The sequence below is a fragment of the Papaver somniferum genome, chromosome 11 (assembly GCF_003573695.1).
Source record: "Papaver somniferum cultivar HN1 chromosome 11, ASM357369v1, whole genome shotgun sequence".
In the NCBI taxonomy this organism is placed as follows: Eukaryota; Viridiplantae; Streptophyta; class Magnoliopsida; order Ranunculales; family Papaveraceae; genus Papaver; species Papaver somniferum.
Window position 1 is genome coordinate 75,395,254 of NC_039368.1, and position 26,406 is coordinate 75,421,659.

The 26,406-nt window shown below is 37.6% G+C and overlaps 1 protein-coding gene across 1 annotated transcript; it reads left to right on the top strand.

Moving 5' to 3' along the window:
- Nucleotides 1-1,216: 1,216 nt before the first annotated feature.
- Nucleotides 1,217-1,909, top strand: LOC113324581. Its single transcript, XM_026572892.1, has one exon. The coding sequence runs from the start codon at nt 1,217-1,219 to the stop codon at nt 1,907-1,909; it is 693 nt and encodes a 230-aa protein (XP_026428677.1).
- Nucleotides 1,910-26,406: the final 24,497 nt, after the last annotated feature.

A 26,406-nucleotide genomic window follows, 5' to 3' on the forward strand; every position in this document is an offset into this window, starting at 1 on the left:
TGAGAAAATCATCAGCAGTGAAAGATCGAGAAGATTTCATCACCGAAAATGATGAACATGTAAATGTATTCTGTTGCAATCATTATAATTCATTATTTTACAGGGTTTTCTTTCTTCTCTATAAATTACATCTCAAAGATCCAATATTATTTTTCTTCAATTGATTTATAGATTAATTATTTGATTGATGTTGTAGAAATATTATTGGTGGTGTGGTTGACCACCCCCATGTGTCACTATGCATGGGCAAATTCTCTCCATGCTAGACACATATAACATTTCCTCTAACTCAATCAACACATGTAAAACCATCTCACATGCAAGCTAACACATGTAATAGCTAGAGTTATCTCCCTCTTGTATATATATGTGATTAATCAATAAAAGGAACTCAATGATTCTCCTTCTACTTCTCTTTTATTTCCTTTATGCTATAATCTTTGTCTTCTCCATGCAACAAACTTAAACACGTTATCACCACTTTGTTCCCAACTGAGCATTAATCCTTCACAAACAAAAGTTGTTGATTCTACCATTAATATCAAGTAGGATTTTTTTTTTCAAGAAGAAGGTATTCCTCAAACTTCTTTTTCCCTTAAAACAAAAACTCATAATGGTAATTATTTTGATTTGCATGCATGTTTGTTCTTCTTATTTTTCCCTTAAAAAAATACTCATAGGAAATATGTTAACCCATAATGCATGTTTATCTCCCTTCATGATTTTATATATTTATTAAATAAATAGTTATATTTGTTCTTGTTTGAAAAAAAAAAGAAGAAAGAAGATGATATTATGATTTTGTACTACTTTTAGTATACTACAAATTATTATCATTAATTTATAGATTATGTATGGCCACTATGCATGTTATCTTATACATAAATGTTATGCCATGATTTTTTTTTTTTGGTAAATCATTATATTGTCTTGATGTGTAACTAAAGTCATATAATAATATATATTTGTACAAATATTTTTTATTATTTTTTTATTATAATAAAGAAGCTTGTTATAATAATTATGTGGACTAGGCTATGATCATATATTGGACTATATGACATACCCGTATTACCCACAAAACCATAAAGAAACTTGGTTTTGGTATCCATCTTGGCCATAAAGAAATTTGGTCACGGGAAAATGATACCGGGATTTGTCGTGGACCCAGAAGGACTTGAGCACCATATTAATGTCCTTTATTTTGTCTATGTAGATGGACCCAATTCGACCAGAATTCGAACTTTTGGACTCAGCAGGACTTGAGTACCACCGTTGGGTAGCTGATGTGGAAACCACCTTTGTGGCAAAGGACTTCACCTCCACTATCAAGCCATCTGCCGACGCTGCTCCGGCAACTGAGAAAGACAAAGCTCATGCTCTTATGTTCCTCAAGAGGCATATCGATCCTAACCTACGCTGGGGTTATCATCACTTGAAGACACCAAAAAAGCTATGGGATGCTCTAGATATCCGTTTTGGGAACATTCATGATTCCTTAATACCACAATTGAACGTCCTGTGGATCGAAATCCGCTTCCTCGATTATGTAAAAGTTAATGATTTCCAAAAAGACATTCTACAAATTCAGGCACGTATGGACTTTTGTAGAAAGAAACTAACTGATGAGGAAATGATTCAGAAAACCCTATCGACCTTTCCCACCTCTTCCATGATACTAGCAAACCAGTATCGTTTAGAGGTTGACAACAAGAGAATCACCACATTCAGTAGGTTGATAAACTTACTTCAAGTGGCCGAAAGGCACAATGAGATTCTTATCAATAACAATGCCAGATCTGTCGGGAAAAAGAAAGTTCTCGAAGCTAACCATGGCAAGGTTAATATAGGAAAGAACCCCAAAGTAAAGAGGGCTCGACATTCTGATCCACAGCCATATGATCCATAACCACGTGGAGATAACACCTCTCGTGGAAGAGGACGTAAGGGAAATAATCGAGGTCGAGGAAGTAAAATTCATTCCAATGTTTGCACAGAGAAGGAACTTATGTTCATATTGGTAGTAATCCTAAGTTCGAGAAAACACCCAAAAATCCCACTAACAAAAGGGCCGCAGATGAAAGTGCGCCTTGTTTTAGGTGTGGATCTACCGGACATTGGTATAAGAATTGCAAGGCTAGTGCTAATGTAGATGCGAGCTACAAAAAGTACCGGGAAACTCTCGAACAAGAGGCTAACTATGTGGAAGAAAATAATGTAGCCCCTGACGTCAACCTCACAATCTCAGACTTCCTGGGCAATGAGGACTTTGCCCCAACAATGGATGTTCCTGATTTTGGTTGGGCCTAAGAATTTAGTTTCTTGTTTTATGGCTTGCTAGATTCTCTCTTTTTATGTTATCTTAGACTATCGTTTATTTCATGGTTTAAGTAGGTGTTGTTCTTTCTAAACATGTTTTTACCATCTTTATGTTATGTGTATGAATTATCTATAAGTACTTATTTTCTATTATGTTCTATAGAATTTTACTTTGTTTATGATAATCTATTGTTTAGCATATCAATTAGAATGGAAAGGACGCCATTCTAGTAGAACAAGATTCTCTAAAGAAAGTGAGATAAATTGTTCGTTTTTTGTTTGTTTGTAACATTCCTGCCTAATGTACTTGTAGGAATGTCTCCAGGAGAAATTGAATGTTTAGTTGATAGTGCAACCACCCACACTATCCTAAGAAATAGACAATTATTTGTCGATTTTACTCCTTATAATACATGTGTGACTACGATGATTGGATCATCGCAAGCAATAATTGGGCGAGGTACTGCTCAATTCTTGTTGCCAAACAACACAATGATTAAAGTCACATAAGCTCTATATGCACCAAGAGCTCACCGCACTTTGTTAAGTTTCAAGGATATCCATGCAAATGGTTATCACTTGGAAACTCATTGTGAAAATGGAATTGAGTACATATATGTGACCTCTAGTGAATGCGGAAGGAAGCACATCTTAGAGAAACTAATGAGTCACTCTAGTGGATTGTATATCACCACTATTAGGATTATCGAATCCCATGTGGTTTCCAACGATGAACTATTGGCCAGTGACTTATATAAGATTTGGCACGATCGACTAGGGCACCCAGGTCGTGATATGATGATCCGCGTTTTGAAGAACTCACACGGACATCCTTTCTTTAGAATGAAAATGCAGAGTAACAATGTGCGTTCTAAAGTAATGATGCACCTTTTATGCATTCTAAAGTAATAGAAGCGCAACCCTCGTCTTCCAAAGTAATTGAAGCGCACCCCCTATCCAATTCTTCTTCGCTATCCTTATTGAAGTCACATCGCTCATTCTGCAAAGCTTGTTCTTTAGAAAAAACAGGATCGAGACCATCCTATGCTAAAGATACCAAACAAAATATTCCATTTTTGCAAAAAATACAAGGTGATATTTGTGGACCTATACATCCAGAATGCGGACCATTCAGGTATTTTATGGTTCTGGTTGATGCTTCGACCCGTTGGTCACACGTTGCATTGTTGTCCACAAGAAATGCTGCATTTGCAAAGCTCATAGCACAAATTATACGACTAAGGGCTCACCATCCTGATCATCCAATCAAGTCTATCAGACTTGATAACGCTGGAGAATTTACATCTAAAGGATTTGATGTTTTCTGTATGTCTAATGGAATTGACATAGAGCATCTTGTACCCCATGTACACACCCAAAATGGTCTCGTAGAAGCTACCATCAAAAGGTTACAGATGATAGCTAGGGCATTGGTTATGCGTTCAAACCTGCCTATTACTTCCTGGGGGTACGCCATATTGCATGCATCATTACTTATTCGCTTTAGACCCACTGCTAGCCAACCATTTTCTGCGTACCAGTTGGTAACTGTATATGAGCCTGACATTTCACATTTACGCATATTTGGTTGTGCCGTATACGTGCCTATTACGCCCCCACAACGTACTAAGATGGGTCCACAAAGACGAGTAGGTATTTATGTTGGATACGAATCCCCAATAATTATCCGCTACTTAGAACCTTTGACAGGCGATCTCTTTACTGTTAGATTTGCGGATTGTCACTTTGATGAGACAACCTTCCCGTCGTTAGGGGGAGGTATGGAAAAGGACTTCCAAAGGGAACAACAGGAATTGTCATGGTGTGTTCCCACGTTGTTTCATCTTGATCCCCGCACTCCACAATGCGAAGGTGAAGTGAAAAGAATTATTGATCTTCAAAATGTAGCAAATTCAATGCCTGATGCATTTACTGATATCGCTAAAGTGACGAGATCACATATACCAGCTGCAAATGTGCCTGCAAGGTTGGAAATTCCCGACAAGGGAAAAGGTACCATAGATATAGGTACCAAGACTGCACTTGGTGGAAGTGTAGCTGAGGTCATGGCCCCCAAAAGGAAGAGGGGGAGACCACTTGGTTCGATCGATACTCAACCAAGGAATAAAAGGGCGAGTAAGGAACAAACCGATCCATATATCATCTCATGAGATTATCTCTGATTACAGTTATGTCCATGAATCATTACCGGGGGACGCCCCGAAGTTTACAAGAAATCTCTATGGATTGTGAAAGTGCATACGTGTTGATGGAAAGATCCTCCACGCATATTGATGATATATTCGCATATACTGTTGCTCGAGAGATTATAGAGCACGATGATATCGAACCATGCTCTATTGCAGAATGCCAAAAGAGAGAAGATTGGCCTCAATGGAGAGATGCAATCCGTGCTGAACTAGATTCCTTGGCAAAAAGACAAGTATTTGGTGCGGTAGTGCTAACCCCACCAGGTGTAAAGCCTGTAGGACATAAATGGGTATTTGTTAGAAAGCGTAATGAGAAGAACGAAGTCTTGAGATATAAGGCTCGCCTTGTGGCGCAAGGTTTCTCACAATGCCCTGGGATTGATTACCAAGAAACTTACTCTCCTATAATGGACGTCATAACGTTCCGTTACTTAGTCAGCTTAGTAGTTTCAGAAGGACTTGAAATGCAACTTATGGATGTGGTTACCGCATATCTCTATGGGGATCTTGATACAGAGATATTGATGAAAGTTCCAGATGGACTTCCATTGCCCAAAACAAGTAACTCTAAACCACAGAGTGCGTTTGCAATTTAGTTGAAACGCTCACTTTACGGATTAAAACAATCCGGGCGAATGTGGTATACCCGTCTAAGTGATTATTTGATTGGGAAGGGATATACAAATAATGAATTGTGCGCATGCGTGTTTATAAAGAAAACAAGTTCCGGATTTGCTATTATAGATGTCTATGTCGACGACATGAATATAGTAGGTACTCTTGATGAACTAAGAGAAACCACAAGCTATTTGAAATCCGAATTTGAGATGAAAGATCTTGGGAAATCTCGAATGTGTCTAGGGCTTGAACTAGAACATAGAGCTTGTGGAATATTAATCCACCAGTCTGCATATGCCCATAAGATACTCAGGCAATTTAATATGGACAAAGTGCACCCTGCTAGCACTCCCATGGTTGGTCGAACTTTAGATGTACATAAAGATCCATTTCTCCCAAAGGAATATGGCGAAGATGTATTGGGATCTGAATATCCCTATATAAGTGCAATAGGCGCATTATTGTACTTAGCACAATGTACTCGACCAGATATCTCATTCTCAGTGAATTTGTTAGCTAGACATAGCTCAGCGCCAACGCAGCGTCATTGGAATGGTATAAAGAATATCTTTAGATACCTAAAGGAAACCATTGACTTGGGTTTGTTTTATCCCTAAGGAAACAAAAGAAAAGATGCTAATGTAATTGCGACTCCTTACACTGGAACCCCAAATAATGTTTTGGTTGGTTTTGCTGATGCTGGGTACCTCTCAGACCCACACAAAGGTCGATCACAAACTGGATACGTGTTCACTATCGGAAATACAGCTATATCCTGGAGATCGACCAAGAAAACCCTTGTGGATACCTCCACGAACCACTCTGAGATCATTGCCTACATGAGGCGGTTCGTGAGTGTATATGGTCAAGGTCTATCATTACACATATTCGAGGGACATGTGGTTTGAGTTCTACCACCGAAGAGCCAACTTGCATTTATGAAGATAATGCAACTTGCATCGAACAGATGAAGCAAGGGTACATTAAGGGTGATAATACGAAACATATATCACCAAAGTTCTTTTACAATCAACAACAACAATGTCTTCTAAACATTCAAGTCAGTAAAGTAAAATCTGATGAAAATGTGGCGGACTTATTTACTAAGTCATTACCTAAGTCCACATTTGAAAAACATGTAAGAAGTATAGGACTAAAGAGATTGTCCGAACTTCCATAACTCCATAGGACTAAAGGAATTGTCCACTCCCATGACTGTATTAGACTAAAGAAATTGTCATGCATCAAATGGGGCATCAAATGGTACGTTGAACTCTTTTCCTTCACCGAGGTTACTTTTTCCCACTGGGTTTTGTTTCTCGAAAAGTTTTTAATGAGACAACAATAATACCATAAATGCAAATCATGGAGAGATGTCGACTTCAGGGGGAGCATCTAGCGATGCACTGATGACATCAAAGTGTGTTGTACTCTTTTCCTTCACCGAGGTTACTTTTTCCCACAAGGTTTTGTTACTCGACAAGGTTTTTAATGAGACAACAAAAACACTAGAGATACAACTTCAGTTGAGGTTATTCTTCTCCTTACAAGTGTTCAGGTTTTTGTGCGAAGTACTTTCCCTGACACGGTTCTACAAAGGAGAAGAGTCCTGACAAGCGAAGCCATTACAGAAGCTCAAGTGTCTTTCTCCTTTAACCAGTTTTTCATCAACAAATGTTTTATGGAAAGGTTTTGACAAAGAAGTTAGTTTACAATGGTGGTCATCCAAGGGGGAGTGTTGTAGAAATATTATTGGTGGTGTGGTTGACCACCCCCATTTGTCACTATACATGGGAAACTTCTCTCCATGCTAGACACATGTAACATTTCCTCTAACTCAATTAACACATGTAAAACCATCTCATATGCAAGCTAACACATGTAATAGCTAGAGTTATCTCCTTCTTGTATATATATATGTGATTAATCAATGAATGGAACTCAATGATTATCCTTCTACTTATCTTTTGTTTCCTTTATGCTATAATCTTTGTCTTCTCCATGCAACAAACTTAAACAGACAGATTAATCTACCGATTGATTTGATCTAAGTGATTTAATATGGATTTCTCAGTTGTATCCGAAAATATGGCTGCATAACTTATTATGCATCGAGAAAATTATTGCACAATATTTTACTCATCGAGAGAATAGATGCATAACCTGACATGCATCCGTTAATATGGATGCATAATGCATTATGCATCAATTTTTTATGTACACACTAAAATCAACCAAAACAATGGCTACTTAACTTGTTATAGATGCATAACTTTGTTATGTAGATGCATAATTTGTTACGCAGTCGAGAAAATGGTTGCGTAATTTATAATTTGTCCGCAGAATGTGTTATGCATATTTTTTGGTGGCTAAATAATGGTTACGTATCAAGTTTTCGAAAATTTTGCCTAAAATGATGATCACCTCCATTTTTTTCGTGAAAAACAAAAAATTGATATTATTGTTTGTACTCGTTGCGTTGCTCTCTTAAAAAGATTTCCAACGATATAAAATTTATAAAATTCCAAGGCGCGTTTGGTTAGATATGTTATATCCAAGTTGTGTTGCCAATTAAACCTCTGAATAAATTGTATGCATAACGAACTATGCAACGATTTTTAATAATTTTCGAGAATTTTGGGTGTCGCGGAACTAAAATTAATCACGGGCTTGATAACGAAGATATTATTTTTTTGGCCTTAGATTAATTTCCCTTTTGGACCTAAATTTAAACTTCTTTTAATTAATGGCCCGATACTATGAATAACCCATGGATTGGGCCGTAGTTTAAGTTTCCCATTCTAGTCTGACCGAGATTAGGAAATACGATATAATGCTTATAAAAGGGAGCGAAACCCTTATTTTTTCTTCATTCTTCTTCCAACCACCGATCAGCACCCCTTCTACCTTTCTCCACCTTGTTTGACGATGGCGATAGCAGCTCGCCGAAGCTCTCACCATCCGGCCCTCTCCGGCGATTTCCCCGCGCCAACAGGTAAATTTTTATTTTTTGAAAAACAGAAATCTTAAAAAGATCATCTGGAACCAAAAGGTATGTTTAAAATCAGTTTTGCATAAAGCATTCCTTTATATTTGATAAATTCCACTCCTCTGTCCCCACGTTTGTTTGGTGAATCAAGTTTATTCTAATTCATGGTTAAGCGGTTTTGTCTATTCTAATCTAGAAAATTTAGAATTTTGTTTTATCTTCGATGACTTCGATTCAGGTAAACGAATCCTGCAAGTGATTCCAATTTTGTTTAGTTTCCTCGCCTTTTTTTTTGGTCAATCTTTTTTGTCAAATTTTGTGTTCTATGGTCTCTCATCAGAATCATTCATAATTGTTGAGATTATATACTTATGTTTTTTAGTGAATGGTAACTATTCCCAGAATTTACACACGACTTTTTAGTTTTTATCAATGTCACTCGGACATGTTAACTCCGGAAAGTGGTCGTTGTTATTGGGATGTCAACTTCCTCTTTTGGGTGCTGCTAGTTTTCCGTATTAGAGTTCTCGATGATTTCCTTATTTACATCTACTGCTTTTTTTAGAATTCGCTTTGCTATATATACTCTCACCTAGAATTGTGTAAAATCCAATCTATTTAGAATTGTGTAGAATCCTAACAGCCGTCGCTATATCTGTGGTTGGTTGTCGAATCTACCTGCACACCTCTTTTTTTTTTGAAAGGAAAAGGGAAAATTGTATTAAAACAAGCTTGACTCGTCAAAGTGATGAACCAGGCTTAAGAAAAGGAGGAATTAGCTGTGAGTGACAGCATTCCAATTACAAATCAGAGTACTAAGAGCATAACCTTCAAAAAGTTTTGTATGCACAGACCAATTATACAAATTGCATTTTACAGAGACAATTAGATGTTCTAGCTTTCTTTTCTTGTTGTTATAGAGTCTAGAATTTCTCTCCTCCCAGATGTTCCACCAAATTGCAAAGGGAAGTAATCCCGTAATTTCTTCACCATTGCATTGCTCTTGCTATTCTTTCATTCCCAAATATTTTCCTTCACAGTCTCTGAAAAAACCCAAGTAACACCGAAGCTCTCTAAAAACCCAAATATTTGACTTTTTAGTTTTTATCATCTCCAACTGTTGTCACTCGGACATGTTTCCAACTCATCGAAACTCCGGAAAGTGGCCCTCGCTATATCCGTGGCTGTCAGTCATCAAGGATTGGTTGTCGAATCTACCTGCATACGTCATTTTTTCTTTTCTTGAGATCCTTTCTTCTCTGTTTTACTGAAGTTCATGCGGTCTTATTACCAAGTTCTTTCTCTTCTGTTTCAGGCGCAGATAGCTATCCAATGGAATTCCCTAGATGCCCAATTGAAACTTATTTGCTTACCATGGCCAGAGAGAAAATAAAAGAAAAGTCTAGGACATGCAACGAGGAGGAACTGCAGGAGAAAATGCGCACGCATATGCTGGAAGTTGAGCGCAGGCTTATGCAGGCAAGACTTGGTGCCCAATTGCAACAATTAAATGACTATAGATTATGGTTATTGTCGGAGGGACTGGATGATGATGAGATGATATGCATATCAGGAGACATGAGTAGAAGTCTGCAAAAGGATAAGAAGGCCAATGTTATAACTTTAACTGGCCTCGAAATCTTTCCCAAGGTAGGAGAACTAGGTGGAGAGACCATTGTTGGCAAGCTCGACGTCCATAAAAACGGGTTCATCTATGCAACTTCTAGTCCCAGTTTCCATCTTCATTTCATCTGCGCAGACATACAAAGAACTTTCTTTCGAGTTGGAGATGAGAAGACGCAGCCTCTCTTGCACTTCCATTTGCATCACCCCATCAAGATGGGGGCAGAAATGAGGCATGATATCCAATTCCGTTTGGTGCAAACCCCTGTGGGGCAGAGCACATCTTATAATGATTCGGAGAAGCAAACCAGGGATGGGGAAGACTTAAAGAACTTTGTCAATAAAGTGGAAGACAAATGGAGTACGTATACATTTCATGTTGCTGAGGTTCTTAAGAGGAAAGAATTTCAAGGAAATCTTCGCTCCAAGGCGCCAACCGTCTTTAGCCTGACTTTTTATGCCCTAGTTGGGCTTGTAGATGAACCTTTCGTTATGGCCTACCTAGACAAGATCGAGATTGTTAGTCTGAGGCTTAAACCTGCGGTAATAGATATGACTATCGTTTTTCAGGACTTCAAGTGTGATCTGATTCACATCAACTCAATTCCCATAGCCGCGCTCGGTCTCATAAAAGACAGCTTTAACTTTGCCATGGTGAAGTATTATGAGATTCATAAAGATTTACCATGGAATTCTATGGTGAAAGGGATAGCAGATTCTCCGAGGGAGTTCCTCACCAATGGTGGATGGTTAAATTACGGTCTCGAGGACGATGCTACTGCAAAGTTCTACGATTACTTCTACGAGAAAGTAGAAGTCAAGGAACGTAAATTGGATAATGAAGGTGAAGACATATGGATCAGATAGTAAAGGTGAAGAAAGTGACACATTGGAGGAATGGGAGGATTAATGAATCAAGCAGGAAGGGGAGAGTAAAACAAGCGAGTTCAAGCTAAAGCAGTCGCAAGTATCTTTGCTGCTGCATCTAGTTTATTTTTAGTTTAGAAGAAAATTTGCTTTTGTTAATGGATTCTCTACTAGTGTATAGATCAACGTGGACGTCTGGAGACTCCATATTTTCTTTTTGGTTTTTCTAAGTTGTTGCTGGGATTGGTTTTTATGGTTTAGTTGCTCACTTTGCCATTTCTATTTGATTCTTGTCATTATCTGTCTCCCTTAGTTATGTGACATTGCACTCATTGGTTTACTACTTGGCGTAGAATATCTTAATGTCTATACTTGTAGAATATCTTAATGTCTATACTTGTATGCCGAATTAGATCTTAAATATATATGCCAAAGTAGAATGTTATACGTCTCCAATCTTCGCCTGTCCATACACCTTCATTCTATTGGACCTACAACTTTGAAATCTTACTGAAGCTTGTTCCAGTAGTGTTGGTTACACGCAACATTGCCAATAATATTCTACAACCTTCTTTAGCCTAAAACCATGTTGGGTAGGAGTTGCATCAAACTGCGTATTGATGGGGATTTGGCTCGACCCAAGCCCATGATATTAGTCCCACATGGGATATATATGGAGTTCTATATGCAGACTAATAATGTGTGGAATCTCCCTACATAGTACCGAGGCCTTTTCAATTAATACCCCACATCTGTCTGGCCAAGGATGATGAAAATGGGGACAATATCGGTATTATGTAACGTCTGTAGGATCCATCAAATGGTATCAGAGCTAGGGCTACTAAGGTAGGATCCATCAAATGGTATCATCTACTAAGAGATCGAATGGTTATGAATGTAAACCCTAAGGAAGGTATCATAGCTAGGGCTACTAAGGTAGGATCTATCAAATGGTATCAGAGCTAGGGCTACTAAGAGATCGAATGGTTATGGATGTCAACCCTAAGGAAGGATGAGGTGTGCAAGGTGGAGTTAGGTGGTGCAGAACACTTTAACTCGGGTGGAGTATCAGAGCTAGGGCTCATGGTGGAGTTAAATTTTCTCCCTCTCTAACTCAGGTGGAGCAAGCTCGAAGTGGCGACCAAGGCTCAAGGGCGCATATTGACTGTAACTAGGTTTGACGGTAGTATACGGATGACGATCGTGTACGGTAGATTGAGTTGGCATGCAGTACACCTAAGTGGTGCCAATAAATGTGGAGTTGTGGACATGATGGAGCAAGGTGTACCTCAAGATGTTGCATAACGGTGATCGTACGATGATAGTTGAAGAGATAGCTTGGATCTCGCCAAGGTGGAGATTGTTGGGGATTTGGCTCGACCCAAGCACATGAGATTAGTCCGACATGGGATATGTAGAGTTCTAAGTGGAGACTAATAAGGTGTCTCCCTACATAGTACCGAGGCCTTTTCAATGAAAACCCCACACCTGTCTGGTCAAAGGTGGTGAAAGTGGGGACAATATCTGTACTATGTAATATCCGTAGGATCCATCACATACTTCTATAGAATGCAATACTTGAAACGACTAGGACCAATGCTGAGCATTTTGGTAGTGGTCTATCGAGCATTATTTTATCATTTTATGAAGAATTTGAGTTTGACTGAAACTCTTAATTCTTGCTTAAACGACCATATTAAGAATATTAAAAATAATGTTATTTTAATATCTTGTGGTGGAGTGACATGATGGTTGCGAACACTTGCTTTGTCATCCGTGTGATCCATGAATCAATATTTGGAAATATGGAGGTTTGGTTGAAAGGGGAAGTTATTGAAAGAAGAAACACTAAAAATAATAAAATAGGACCGCCAAACTGGCAGCGTGGCCGCCCTACAGGCGGGCCTACTCCAGGGTTCTACATTATTTATACTCTCTATATCTTTGTTTATTTGTCCTAATTTCTGCTTTGATATGTATTTTTTTTATCTGTCCGCTCTGTTTATAGACATATTTTTCCCTTAAACTATCAAATATGCCCTTTATTTTTTATAATCATAAAATTATTTTTAATTTAAAATCTTAAATATTATCACCATATATAAGAGTTAATTAGTATTTGTATCATAAGTTTTGGTATGGTAGAGGATTTGGGTCCTAAGTTTGTCCAATTTAGGGTCTTGGTCGTTAACCCGTTAGTCAATGAGGTCAAAGTAACCGAACAATTATAAATGCTTAACATCAGTTAATTATAATATTTACACGTTTTCCACTGGACACGTGTTGTGATAAAATCGATTTAATCTAAAGGTTGGATACAGTTGATTTGGATGAATGGCTATGAATTAATATTTGTGTCAAGATCAGTACAAGTGCTCTAAATTTCAATCGCTTACTCTCTTTTTCTTACTTCGGTACCGCCATTAAAATCTCCCCTATAAAATGAGACAATAATGGAACATGTAAGAATATTAGTAAGAGTTTTACGGGGGAAGTTGAAGCCGAGATAACAGGAAAGAAGACAAGTTGCGGCATTGATGTTCGATGGTGAATGATGGATTCAAATTTCTTTAGGAGTCTGTTGAGTGTAGAAAAGTTGGGTTTCTATAAAAAAAAATTGAATTTGAGAAAGAAAATAAAGGATGTAACTAGAGTTGATTGATGTTGTAATCATCAAAAAAGAAGAAGAGTTGTTTGATGATTTTGGAAGTTTTAAACCAATAAAATCAAGAAGAGTAATTTGACAGCTAAAGAAAAAGAATCATGAGTTTGGTTCAAAATATTTCGATCAACAGTCAACTGTAATTTCGAATCAATATGGTGAATAATCAGGAGTATAAGAAAAACCTTAGCAGGTGGAAGAATTAAAGAGAAATCCCTAATTTGGGTCCAAAATTCGAAGTTTATCGCTGCCATCAAAGTAGATTTCTATTTTGGATAGGCCTGTCAATGGAAGAATATCCGCCAGATATTCAGAAATCCGATATTCGACAAGTTAAGCACTACCGGATATTTGATATCCAATAATATCCTATAAGCTATCGGATATCGGATATTTATCCGATACTATCCGGTTCTGACAAAAAAAATCTATAATCTGAGGTGAAATTTAAGTTCTATAACTCATACATACCATCCAAATTATCTTCAAAAAAATTCTTAAAACATTACTCTAAGTAGTTATGTCTCTGAGAATCTCTCACTCACACACATACATGAAAAGAAACACAAGCAAATGCTATAGAAAGTAAAAAACTTCGAAACACGAAGTATGATAAGTATCTGTCACTCTCCTCTCCAGCCTCTGACTCTCTTGAGTCCTTGACTTCACTCGTCTTTGGTTTCCAAATTTTCCATGTCATCTGCATTATAACAAGTCGACATTCAGATAAGATACACAACTACATAGATAGTAATAATAGGAACTAAGAAGAATAATAGATAAAACTATGCACTGAGTTTAAGCAAAAAAAGAAAAAAGAAAATGTTACCTTCACAAATGAAATCTGGCAACCAATCGCTTAAGCACAACAATGCTTCAAAAACCGCTGGATCTAATAAAGCTCTATGTGTTGTAAGCACTCTACCACCTGCACTGAACATTGATACGGATGCCACACTGGTGACTGGGATAGCCAAGATATCTCTTGCCATATTTGGAAGAGTTGGGTACTTAGGTGCATTTAGCTTCCACCAACTCAAGATTTCAAAAAAATACTCATCTTTTGGTGAGCCTTTGCTAAGCATTGGTTCTTCTAAATACTGGTCCAAATCAGATTTCTGCACCTCAAATTCAATGTTCTCCATCATAAACTCAGCATATTCAGGATCACGTACTTCATCTGGATTGTCTGAATCCATCATACTTGAGCTAGAGACATAGCTGCGGGCGCCAAAATACTGTTCATTTGCATTTGAGTTTTATGAATCATACTCATAGAAAAGAGCTGTCAATTTTTTTTTTGAATTTTTTATACTCCACTGCATAGCCAGTTCCATACAATTTCTTATAACGAAACTCTACCCATCTTTCCTTGTATCTAGGATCTAACACAACACCGATGCCCATAACCAAATTACTTTCAAGCCAATACACATCGAACTTTTCCCTAATCTTCAACCCCATTTCTCTGATATACTTATAATCACTGTCTTCCCATTGTTTGATGCACTTTTTAACTTCATAGACCCCATTGTAGTACATATTTGTAGTTGGATACTTCATCCCTGCAAACCTGGTTGAAAAATCATTAAACACCTCTAAGCACTTGCAAATATAAGCTAATGTTTTGATACATTCTGTGAGAACATCTCCTGTATGTGGTGATGGCACTAAAATATAAGGTAATGTTTTCTTAACCAAATTCCATTCATCATCTATGTAGTGGCATGTTACACAACAATACCCATCTTTACTATGCTTCGCAGTCCATATATCAGTTGTAAGACTACATCTAGAGGTCAAATTATCCAATACGATTTGCAATTCTTGTTTCTGTTCATGAAAAAACTTCGTCAAATCACTTCTGGTTGTGTTTCTACTCATGATCTTAACATCAGGGTTCAAAGACTTGCAATACATTCTAAAGTAAAAATGTTGAGCCATGTTTAAAGGGTATTCATGCTTAGCAATCATTTTAACCATGTATTACCTAGAAACTGCAGGATCATACTGCCAATTAGCTAATTTTAAAGCTTTGTTACCTGCTGTTTTCAGTGAAGTAGAAATCTTTTGTTGTCCATCCTTGTTCTGTAGTCTCTTATGGAAAATCTTTAGATGATTCCGTAACCTTGTAGTACCACTGACACTATCAGCATCAACTACCTTCTTGCAATGATGGCATGTACCTAATACAACAACTTCCCTCACGTGTGTTTTCTTGTTATGTCTTACTTTACAATCCCTTTCAAATTCATCCCGCAATGGTGACCTTATTTCTATAAGCTTTTTCTTCAGAGCAGTCATCAGTGGATCCTCACCAGATTCTCCATCTTCATCATCTGTATGAGAGCCTGGCATGTTATCATCAGCTGGGTTCTCTTCTGGTTCTGGTAATTTCCTAGTGTCACTAGTACCCGTGTCGAGCCAATTTCTGAAGCTTGAACACTTTGTGATTGTGAACCATCCCTAGAAACGACATCATTTGATTGAGATTGAGGCAAAGGGGTTGACTTTGAGGTTGCAACTTTCTTGCCCTTGGCTGGTTTTTTAATCATTTTTTCAAGCGCCTATATAAAATTTAAACACTGAGTAAGCATATGAACTGGTCCAATACCAAATTCACAATAGAGTAACATTCCAATTAAGATAATCATATTCACAATACAATAACATGCCAAACAAACAACACGAATTCTAATACATCACATTCTTTACTTGCAGTTGGGGCTATTCTTAGTTATCTTCTAATCTAACCAACATAAGATCATTGTACTTACAGGTCAAACATAAGATCACTGAAAAACGATTCTAACCAGTAATTAAACAAGTTATCTCCGGATAAATTATTGAAACAAGAACCATTGAAAACGCACGAGTGATTTAACATCTTCTCTATAAACACACAGTTCATGGTAATTTAAAGGAATTCATATATAAATTTAACCAATAAAGAGAAAACCCAACTTCAGTCATCATCTAAATGATTCAATTCAATTAATAATAACCGGTAAACTCAACAAGTTTATCCTATGATTGAAAAGAAAACCCAAATTTTGAAACAGCAACAGAAACCTTAATTTGCAATTTCTGATTTCAAAAATGCTACCTTCACAAATTGACGTAGCAGAAGAATCGAATATGACTAACTCCTGCTGCTAAAATGAAAAATAACATAAAAATAGAAGATGAATAATGCTATAGAGATTCAATGCACTGGACAGGAGGTGATGAGAATATAAGAAAAAATGAAAAAAACGAAATGACTTCTCGAGTCCTCTACTACTACTAGTGGAGTCAAATAAAATAAAGGTATGGGAAAATTACGAGTACGTCCTTAACATATCGTATATCTAAACAAACAGATATACCCTAATCCGATTCCGATAGGTTAAGGAAGAAATATCTGATATCCGATAAAACGAATAAAATCCTATAGGATGTCGAATAACCGGAAACGGATTCCGGATATCGAACAAATATTGACATGCCTAATTTTGTCTATTGATGTCTCTTTGAGACTTATAAATGGTTAGAAATGTCTGGTTTGTTTTGAATATGAATTTGCAGGGTTAGAAATGTCCTGACCATCAAGTGTTCGACAGATTTCCCGACCCAGTATGCATTAGTTTTGGACAACTGTGAGTCATCGTTCAGTGGGTGTTTTCAACAGGTTAGAAGAGAATTAATAGGTTAAGATAGATGATGTAAATTTGATGTGTTCTGTTGCCGTGAAAACATGGAAGAACCGAAGAACCTTGCTTCCATGTATTTTAGTGATGAACAGATTGACCGGACTTATAGGACTGAAGTTGAAGATGTTACAGTTAATCATTTAACTGGCAAAAATTAACAGACGTTAAGAGTTTGACCATCTGAACGATTTGACTAACAGGTCTATGACCCAAACACTATAACGGACAAACTTAGGACCCAAACACTAAAGGGTACCAAAATCTACGATCCAAACACTAATTAACTCTATATAACTAAAAAATCTATTCAATATCTTTGTACTAATAGTCATTTCTTTTTTAAATAAAAGCATTTATGAATATTTAACATATTAATTTTTGTTTTAGTAATAATATAACATTAAATAGAGCTAGTCAAGGGTTAGTCATAACATGTTGTTGGATTTCCTTAATATTACCTTTTCAATTAGGACTATTAATTAAAGACGAAGGGAGTAATTTTTTTTAATCATTTTACCTCTCTTTCTTTTCCTATTTTGATTAAACTTCCATATCCTTGTTCTTCCATGTTTTTGGATGTTCCTTTGAGCATTATTCTTATATACACCCACGTTATTTGCACGGAGCTTATTTAGGGGTGCCGCTAATTCCTGAAAGACGAATATCCATCATTATTCCCGGGAATTCAGCTGATCGGAGTGATTGAATATTAGGTTTTAATTAACATATTTTTCTGGGAATTCAACTGATGAATAAAACACTAGATTCAATTAATTAGTCGCTCTATAATAACAGTCGACATGTCTAGAAACATCTAATTGGTTAAAATAGTCATCATATTAATTTTGATTCAACACCGTATATGAATTCTGAATTCAACAGAAAATGCCGAGTCTTTCAGCATAAATAAAAAATACATGGAATATTGAAGCTTTTCCTCAGAAACCCTAATATTTACGTCATGTATTATCATATCCATTGAGGTCGCATAACTACCATTCACTTCTCTTGGTGAAGGTGAAGATACGAATGCCTTGCGCTTCTGATGCCGTTCAGAGGTACACGATTTTCGATATAATTTTACGAATATTCCCTTCACCAAAAATCGTCCATCAATATTAAGTCCGATGCTTAGTATGTGACGCTCATGTACCGAAGTATGCATATGAATGGTGATTTTTCTAACATAATCAGGATAAATAAACAAGCTCAGTTGTTAGATGTTACCAGAATTCACTCCAACGTCAAATTATTTATGGAGCAATAGCCATCGTAGAAGTACTTGTAGAATGATTGAGCATCGTCTGAAGAGCATAAATTAGTAGTATTTTACATTGGTGTTTTTGATGGAAGATGAACCATGTTAACCCATTGGTGATGGGGGAAAATGATTTACTGGTTTTTTAGGAAGTGAGGAGACGACCGTGCGGAGGAGACTCCTCGAATCGAGAAAATTTCTTTGATCTTTTGCAAACAAATGCTCTGCAAGAAGGGGGTGCTTGTATTCGATAGATCAATCTGTAGGACTCCTGCCTAAACCAAGACAATGGCCTTCCCAAAGTCAATTCGATCACAAGAGAGGATGGGTTGATCTGTTGGAGGGAAGCTGAGAAGTGTGTGAGATCAATGATGATCAAGGATTATCAATTTGTCGTGTATTCTGTGTGAGTAAAATAAGCTTTGCTGATTTAATTTACTCTGTTGAGAGTGATCGCTCAAAAGATGAGTTCGTGTTCTCTAGATGATCGATTATCTCCTTTATCATGGGTTCAGAGACTTATTTATATTGCAAGGAATAATTGACACATTGATCCCAGTAAGTGTGACAGTTGTTGGAGTCAAAGTGTGGGAAAGTGGGAAATCGTGTTAAAACCAGTTACTCATCGTGCAGAGACTTGGTTGATTGTCCACCCACTACTTCAGTAAACTCCTTCAACCGTTTGCACGACTTAGTCACATTCTCATTGTGGATGAATACACGTGTCGTAGGCCACCATACCAAAACCCTAGTTAATATCCCCCATGTGACACGATTGATGACTCGTGGTTATGGAGTTTGCGAGGCAGACGTGTATTTAATTAGTCAACCGTTGACTTGATGAGACGATGAGTCTTTGTACTGCTGAGTCGATCATGGTTTACGAATGCTCCAGGATTTATGAATTGAACATGTCTGTTGAGACAGATGTATAATTATATTGACAGTTGAAGTGAGAAAATATTGCTCAATTGATGAATTGATGAAATATTGTGAACCAATATTCATGGTCTGGGCAAATATTGCTCGTCTGAGACAAAAATTATTGTGAACCAATAATTGATGGATTATTGGTAGCGAGACAAAATATAATATTAAATTAAGATGATGGAAACTGGACCAAGTATCATTAATTAAAGTGCTGATTATGGGATCAACATAAAACATTATCATTAATTAATGTTTGAACCTGCTCAAAATTATGCTTCACAAAGCCTTGGATTCGAAACCCTAATTTTAATCAATTGCTGATCAATTGATTTATTGAAAATCAACCATGGAGTGAGAGAGGGATCGACTACATGGGATGATAGGCCGACCATGTAGTTCCCAAATGCTCGAGTGATCCAGTACCACAGTCTCTTGAAGATCAGTTGGTGAAAGGATGATTAAATGCTGGTTTAATCATTTAAATAATGCTCTTATGAGCCTTAGGTTATAAAACCTAATTATGACGGACTAAGGGACCGACCAAGGGGTCATGGGACCGTCCCTGGTGGTCATGGGACCGACTGAAGATTGTTTGATGAAATTCCCAATCGTTTGGAAGGGTTTGAACCTAATATAAGCAAATTAGGTTAAATTATGAAAATATGTGGGACCGGATTCCTGTAAGTCAAGCGGATGATCTTGGTCGGTCAAGATATCATGCATGTGTCATCATAATATTCGCATCCCAGTCCTGAGAATTTTGATATTTTATGGTGTGCATTTGAGAAACATTGAAGAAAATATGAAGAAATCAGGGTTTTGCCAAAATTGAGAAACTTCACGAGGTTAAGGAGTTTCCATGAGATGATAGAAAAAATAAAATAAATAATTACAAGGTGTGGGACCGGCCACGGCAAGGGCATGGCCGGACGGCTAGTGAGCCCGGTCCCATGACACCTTTTCTAATTTTATATTATTTCCTTGATGTGAAGGAAATATCATGAAATTGAGGAGTTTCATAAGATGAAGGAATTTCCATTAGATGATGAAAAAATTAATAATAAAATAAGAAATTACAAGGTGTGGGACCAGCCACGGCTAGGGCATGGTCGGCCGGCTAGTAAGCCCGATCTCGTGACACCTTTCCTAATTTTATGTAATTTCCTTGATGTGGAGTTACATAAGATGAAGGAACTTCCATGAGATGATGGAAATAAATAATAATAAAATAAGGAATTACAAGGTGTGGACCGGACACATCTAGGGAATGGGCGAACGGCTACTATGCCCGGTCCCGTGACACCTTTCCTAATTTTATGTAATTTCCTTGATGTGAAGGAAATATCATGAAACTGGGGATTTTCATAATATGAAGGAACTTCCATGGGATGATGGAAATAATTAATAATAAAATAAAGAATTACAAGGTGTGGGACCGGCCAAGGCTAGGGAATGGCCATCCGGTTAGCAAGCCTGGTCTCTTGACACCTTTCCTAATTTTATGTAATTCCTTGGTGTGAAGGAAATATCATGAATTTGAGGAGTTTCAATAAAATGAAGGAATTTACTCAAATGAAGGGATTTTCATGGGATCAAGAAAAAATAATAAAATAAAGGAAAAGGCGTGGGACCGGCCACGTCGGCATGACCGGCCGGGGGGCTTGGTCCCCATAGACGCCTCTTTTTAATATTATTTTTATTATTATTTTTCTCCATGGATTTCATCGTTTTTTCGTGTTTTTGAATGTTCGTTAGTGCATTTAGGTGCTCGTTAGTGCATTACTGCTGAGTACACTTGCACCATTTTTTCGGGGCTTACTCGATGGTGGCTCAGATGCCCGTACGTTGAATATTTATTACTAACCCATGGAATTCTGTTGGGAAGAGCCATAAATTGAAGTAATGAAATATTATGATGAACGTAGAATATTTTATAGGAATTCAATTGATGAATCTTACAACTAGAAATAATTAATTGATTAATTGATGGATCTATACTAGCAGGCAAGCTGTCTAAGAGCATTATAATTACTCGAAAATCGAGGTATGAGCTAGTTGAAGCGTAATACTCGATTTGAATTTTTATTCTGGAAAGTCAGGGAACATTGCGACGTCCAGAAGATGTTAGTGATCTATACTGGTGAGTAATACATATAGGAGCCGTCCAATCGTTTCGATTATATACATACGTGATTACTGAAATTGCTCAGTAAATGAAATATGTCGTGGCCTCAGTTGAGAGACTACATATGTACACTCTGAGAGTGGATATACTATATCAAAGGTTCTTAGAGATGTTCTGAGAGACAATATGCTCGATCATATATCACCGTGGCATGAGATTTCACGCTTTAATAAGAGATAAGTCTCAATTTTTGTCTGACTACTGGATCAGAAATATGTAAGGTTACGATTTTACCCTTTGTAAAAAATCCACCATCAACATTAAGTTCATGCTTGGTGAGGGACATTCATGTTCCTCAGTCAGCATTGGATGGTGATTTTTAGTTACAGACGAAATAAGTAATTGAACTTAGTCATAAGATAGAATGTTACAAAAATTTTCAATTGCATAAACGAGCCACGGCTTGGACGAAAACCCAGTAGCATGATAGAGCGTTGTTTGACTAGTGTAAATTTGTATAGCACTACTGATTTTATGAAGGAACCTTGGTCGATTTAGGATTCACAGGTCCGAGCCGAAGAAAATAAATCCTTGCAGAATTAGGTTTTGGAAATAAAATTTGGTATAAAAGGGATAACATCCTTTTTTTTCTTCTCCACAACCGACCACCACCTTCACCCCTCCCTTCTTCACGTCCGAGCATCAAAGGAGGAGATCAGAAAAATTTCGCCGGAGCCGCCAGCGTCTGACCGTCGCTGCTACCGTCCAACCAACTTCTGGCCGACACCAACCATGTACGATTTATTTTATTTTTTATGCTTGGTTCGTGTTAAAATTTTATATAATATAGGCTTGAGTTTTATAAAAAAAACCTCGTTTCAGGAACGTTCGTTCGATCATTGGTTTTAAGAAGCTAGCAATAATCCCTAACTTAGAAGATATTTTTTTTTTTGAAATAGACCTGTGTCTAATAATAAAAGTTGTCTATGAGCTTTCACGATAACCAAAATTTTATCTTGAAAGTGTGAGTTTTCACAAAATTATAATAAACCGTCACTCCGAAGACATACTATTGTACGAGGGAAAAGTTTTTTTTTTTTTATAAAACCGTGACATGTCTCACGATTTTTTTTACGTGAGTTTTTCTCGCGTCAAAATATTATTTTATTATTTTTTTAATTACGTGAGTAGTTTTTCAATATATATGTATATATTATTTTGTTGAAGACCCAAAATTAATTTTGAGCAAACATTAAAAGTAGACAATTATTTATGATGAAATATTTTTTGGTGCGATTTTTTTTAACTCAGTTGTGGATGTTCACACAATGAAAATTATGTCGATGATATTATGGAAAATCAGGTTTTAATTTTCAAATATTTAAAGTTTTGCTTGTTTTTGCAGGTTTTAAGGAACAAGCAAGTTTTGAAGTGCTAACTCTTATATCACAACCACTGCGTTAGTGGAATCGTAAAGAGGGAAGAGTTAAGAATTACCATTTTTGTGGATGTTAATGTGAGCATTTTGATCGTATAATTGCACGATTTCGTTGCTTAATTGAGTTTTGCATCCTGTATTGATAATGTATTGAAGTAGAGTATTGTGTGGATGTAACAGCTGGTTTGCAAAGATGTCTGATTCCCAAGATAATGATACCTCCAGAAATGACACATGTATGGATGAGACTTCCGTTGGTGAAGAAGGAAAGGAAGAAATACCTGGAGTCAAAAATATCCCTAATACTGATGATAAATTATTCGTATTTCAGAACAGACGTTAAAAACGTCTCGGAACTCCAGCATTTCATCTTCTGATAAATCCTAGAGATGTTAATTAGAATAAATTAGTGACTCCTCGTGCGGACATCCGATTCTCTCTCCAGAAAGGACATTTTTCTTCTTCAATCGTAAAATCCAAGCTTTCTCGACGACCTTTGGAAAAATTCTCTAGATGGGTAAGGAATATGTTGGGTTTTCCTCGTGTTCGAGCCATGCTGGATCATGCACAGGTAACAAGAGTTATTCAAGCATCTAGAGACTTGTTTATCTTTCAGGATGTGCGAGGTATAGTAGCTCTGCTTGGTCGCTGGTGCATTCCGACCCATACTTTCATATGCAGATGGGGAAAGTTTACCATCACTTTATAATACGTAGTTGCTTTATTGCACCTCCCAGTCACGGGCTATTTTCCTGAAAAACTTTCAGCAGAGGAGACAACAATTTCTAATATCTTAACGTTTGAGATGGAAGAAATTAATAGAGTATCCAACAAATATTCTTATGCTCGCTAGTTAATACACTGGTGGCTGCGAGATGAAGCTCCTGACAGGCCTGTCGATGGTATGTTATCTATCACTGTTTTTTTATATTTATGGCTGCCCATAGATGTATTTGAATATACCGGGAATTTGTTGAAGCCTTTCCTGATTCCTTTTGCTATCAAAATGGCTCAAGGTGAGCAACTCCCGATAGGTAGTCTATTCTTGGGAACTTTGTACTCTAAATTACACTCCTTGCACTTTGTACACTAACTTACTTTATAGACTCTAGCATCTCAAATAGCTTTATGAAAATTGAGTGATATGCAAATACGATGTTTCTCCAAGCTTTATTGTGGGAGCGCTTCAAAAATTATGCAAAAATTCCTCGTAATATCCTGCAAGGACCGAATGACGATGCTCTCCATGTTTTCTATGAGAAAGACAATGCAAGGATTATGCGCTGGTATACGAAGTAACTCCGAGTCAAGACGCGTCTTTTCGATGTACTAGACGATGCGTATGAGTTCAATTTTCTCCCATGGGTGTCAATTCCTTCTTATGTTTCCTAGTTGAAAACTTTCAACGTCGGATAAAAGTATTGCCTTGAAGTCCGATACAGATCGAAGCGATGGCGAGAGATCTTTTATGCTGAGTTGCACTCCTGGTTACTTAGTATCAACAGTACATGGAGAATTTTCAGTGGAAGCATATAATATTGACAGAACAACCCGACAAATGGGTATGGATCATTGTGTAACACCCCGTGTTTTTTTAGCATGGCGCATGCTAAAAGATGCGCCATTTTATTGTGATGAAGCTTCATCCAAAGATTCTTTGCATAGTGAGATGCAATTGGCCCGAAGCCATATTTGGTTCCAAGTAAGGCACATCACGTATACATATTGTCTAAGACCAATATGGAATTAGTTGGGTGCTACATTGGACAAGGGACAATCTTGCATCGAATGATGCATTAGGCCAGTTGGGTATATGGCCTTGAAAATGTACATCCAACATGGTTGGACATCGAGTTGGTAATGTGCAGCCAACACGGCTGGGCTGGCAGCGGACAACTAATATATCTGGAAATCGGGTTAGTAATGTAAAACCATCACGGATGGACTTTGGAGTCTCCTACGGGACAAAGTTGGAAATACATCCATCACGGCCCTTTATCGGATCTGGCTCTGGAAATGTTCAGCCGTCATGGCCGGACAGTGGAACTGGCATGTGAGCCAAAACTGAATGTACATCCATCTTGGCCGGTTATTCAGGAAAAACATATGGAAACGTCCATGAATAGTAAATGGGGAGTTGATGAATGATTTTTGGTCCCCCAATTCAAGTTGTAAAAATGTCAAGTTAACATATATAGAGAGGGGTAGTTGGTTGAAGGTGCATATGCGGACTATGTACCAAATAAGCTTCATATCTTATCCAGAACGGTATGAATGATGCATAAGCCTCATTCTAAGTTGTGTAGCCTTACGAATGGAGCAGATGATGTGGAGGCATCACTATGCCATTCTACAGACTCGATGATCCATTACTTGGATGTATTTGACGAAACGACCTATACGAACTAGGTCATTACCACTATTGCTTTCCACGACCCATAAAATGAGTTGGATTAATTTTCTTGTCCCTTCGTGGATGAACTATGGTCTGTCCTTGATCCCTTTAGAGTAGGGAAAGGTACGTAGGCAGCCGCAATGAGTTGCAGCATTTTCGGTCCAGCACGTTGGACCCTCATATCATCTAAGCTCGGCGGCTTGATGCGAGAGATGATTGTGGCCATACTTGATGAGGAATGTTGCATGAGTAAGTGGATGCTCATACATCCTATCAATCTACGGAGAGTCGGTAAGCGAAGTAGGGGAATAATGATAGACTTGGTGCGGCCTATGCCTAAGTCCAAGACATATGTCTTATGCCTGGACAAGACTCGGTAACTGATAGTTTCTCAGCTAGATAGGAAATTCAGTGATGAATTCCCTACGTTGAGGCATACCAAGTGATGCACGCGATATTAATTGGACTTGGCCTAATGGCCTTACACCCTTCTGCGGACGAGGTTGACTTTGGAATGGTGTGGAAGCTAAGTTAGATGCATCATGATCCATGAACATGTTTTCAAGGGAAGATGGAAGTGCATTTTCTTGTGGTTGAGGCACGTATTGTAGCTTCATCATGACGCATCGGGGGAGTTACGGCCTACGGGTCAACGCGCCAAAGGAGTAATTTTCCGGTCCGTCACAGTTGGTATCTGAGCAAGTTCCAAGAAAACTCTAGGGACTTGTGCGGAGTGGACTCGTCAAGTGATAGACACATTTTTGTGTCTGATTTTTCCTCAATGTCTGTATTGTTAGTACTCGATTTTATACTTATTTGGTTATTTTATGTCTTTGTAGGTATTTTTAGATAAATAATCTCTTGCGGCGACATTGGCTCGAAAAGTGGTGTTTTGCACCCTAGGATAGAGTACTAAAGGCACCCCAGAAATGCACCGGAGGAACCCATAAAAAGTGCTGAAAACATCCCAGAAAATTACTATTTATGACCAAAAATTACTATTTGCACCCCAGGGAAAGTGCTAGAGGGACACTCGTACAGGATTAGGGGGAGGACATCTTCTTCCCAAAATTCAAAAATGAATTTTGGCGGGAATGTTCTTATACACTGGATTTTTCGATCGATTTTTGATGGTGTTCTAGAGAGATTCAAGGGATGATTTTTGATGGGAAGTTGTGATATGACCTCATAAACATTTTTTGGGTGTTTTGGTTGGCTGGAATTGGCTGGATAACTTGGTTTAATCAAAACAGGGAGTTGGAGTATAAACACGAGCTTAC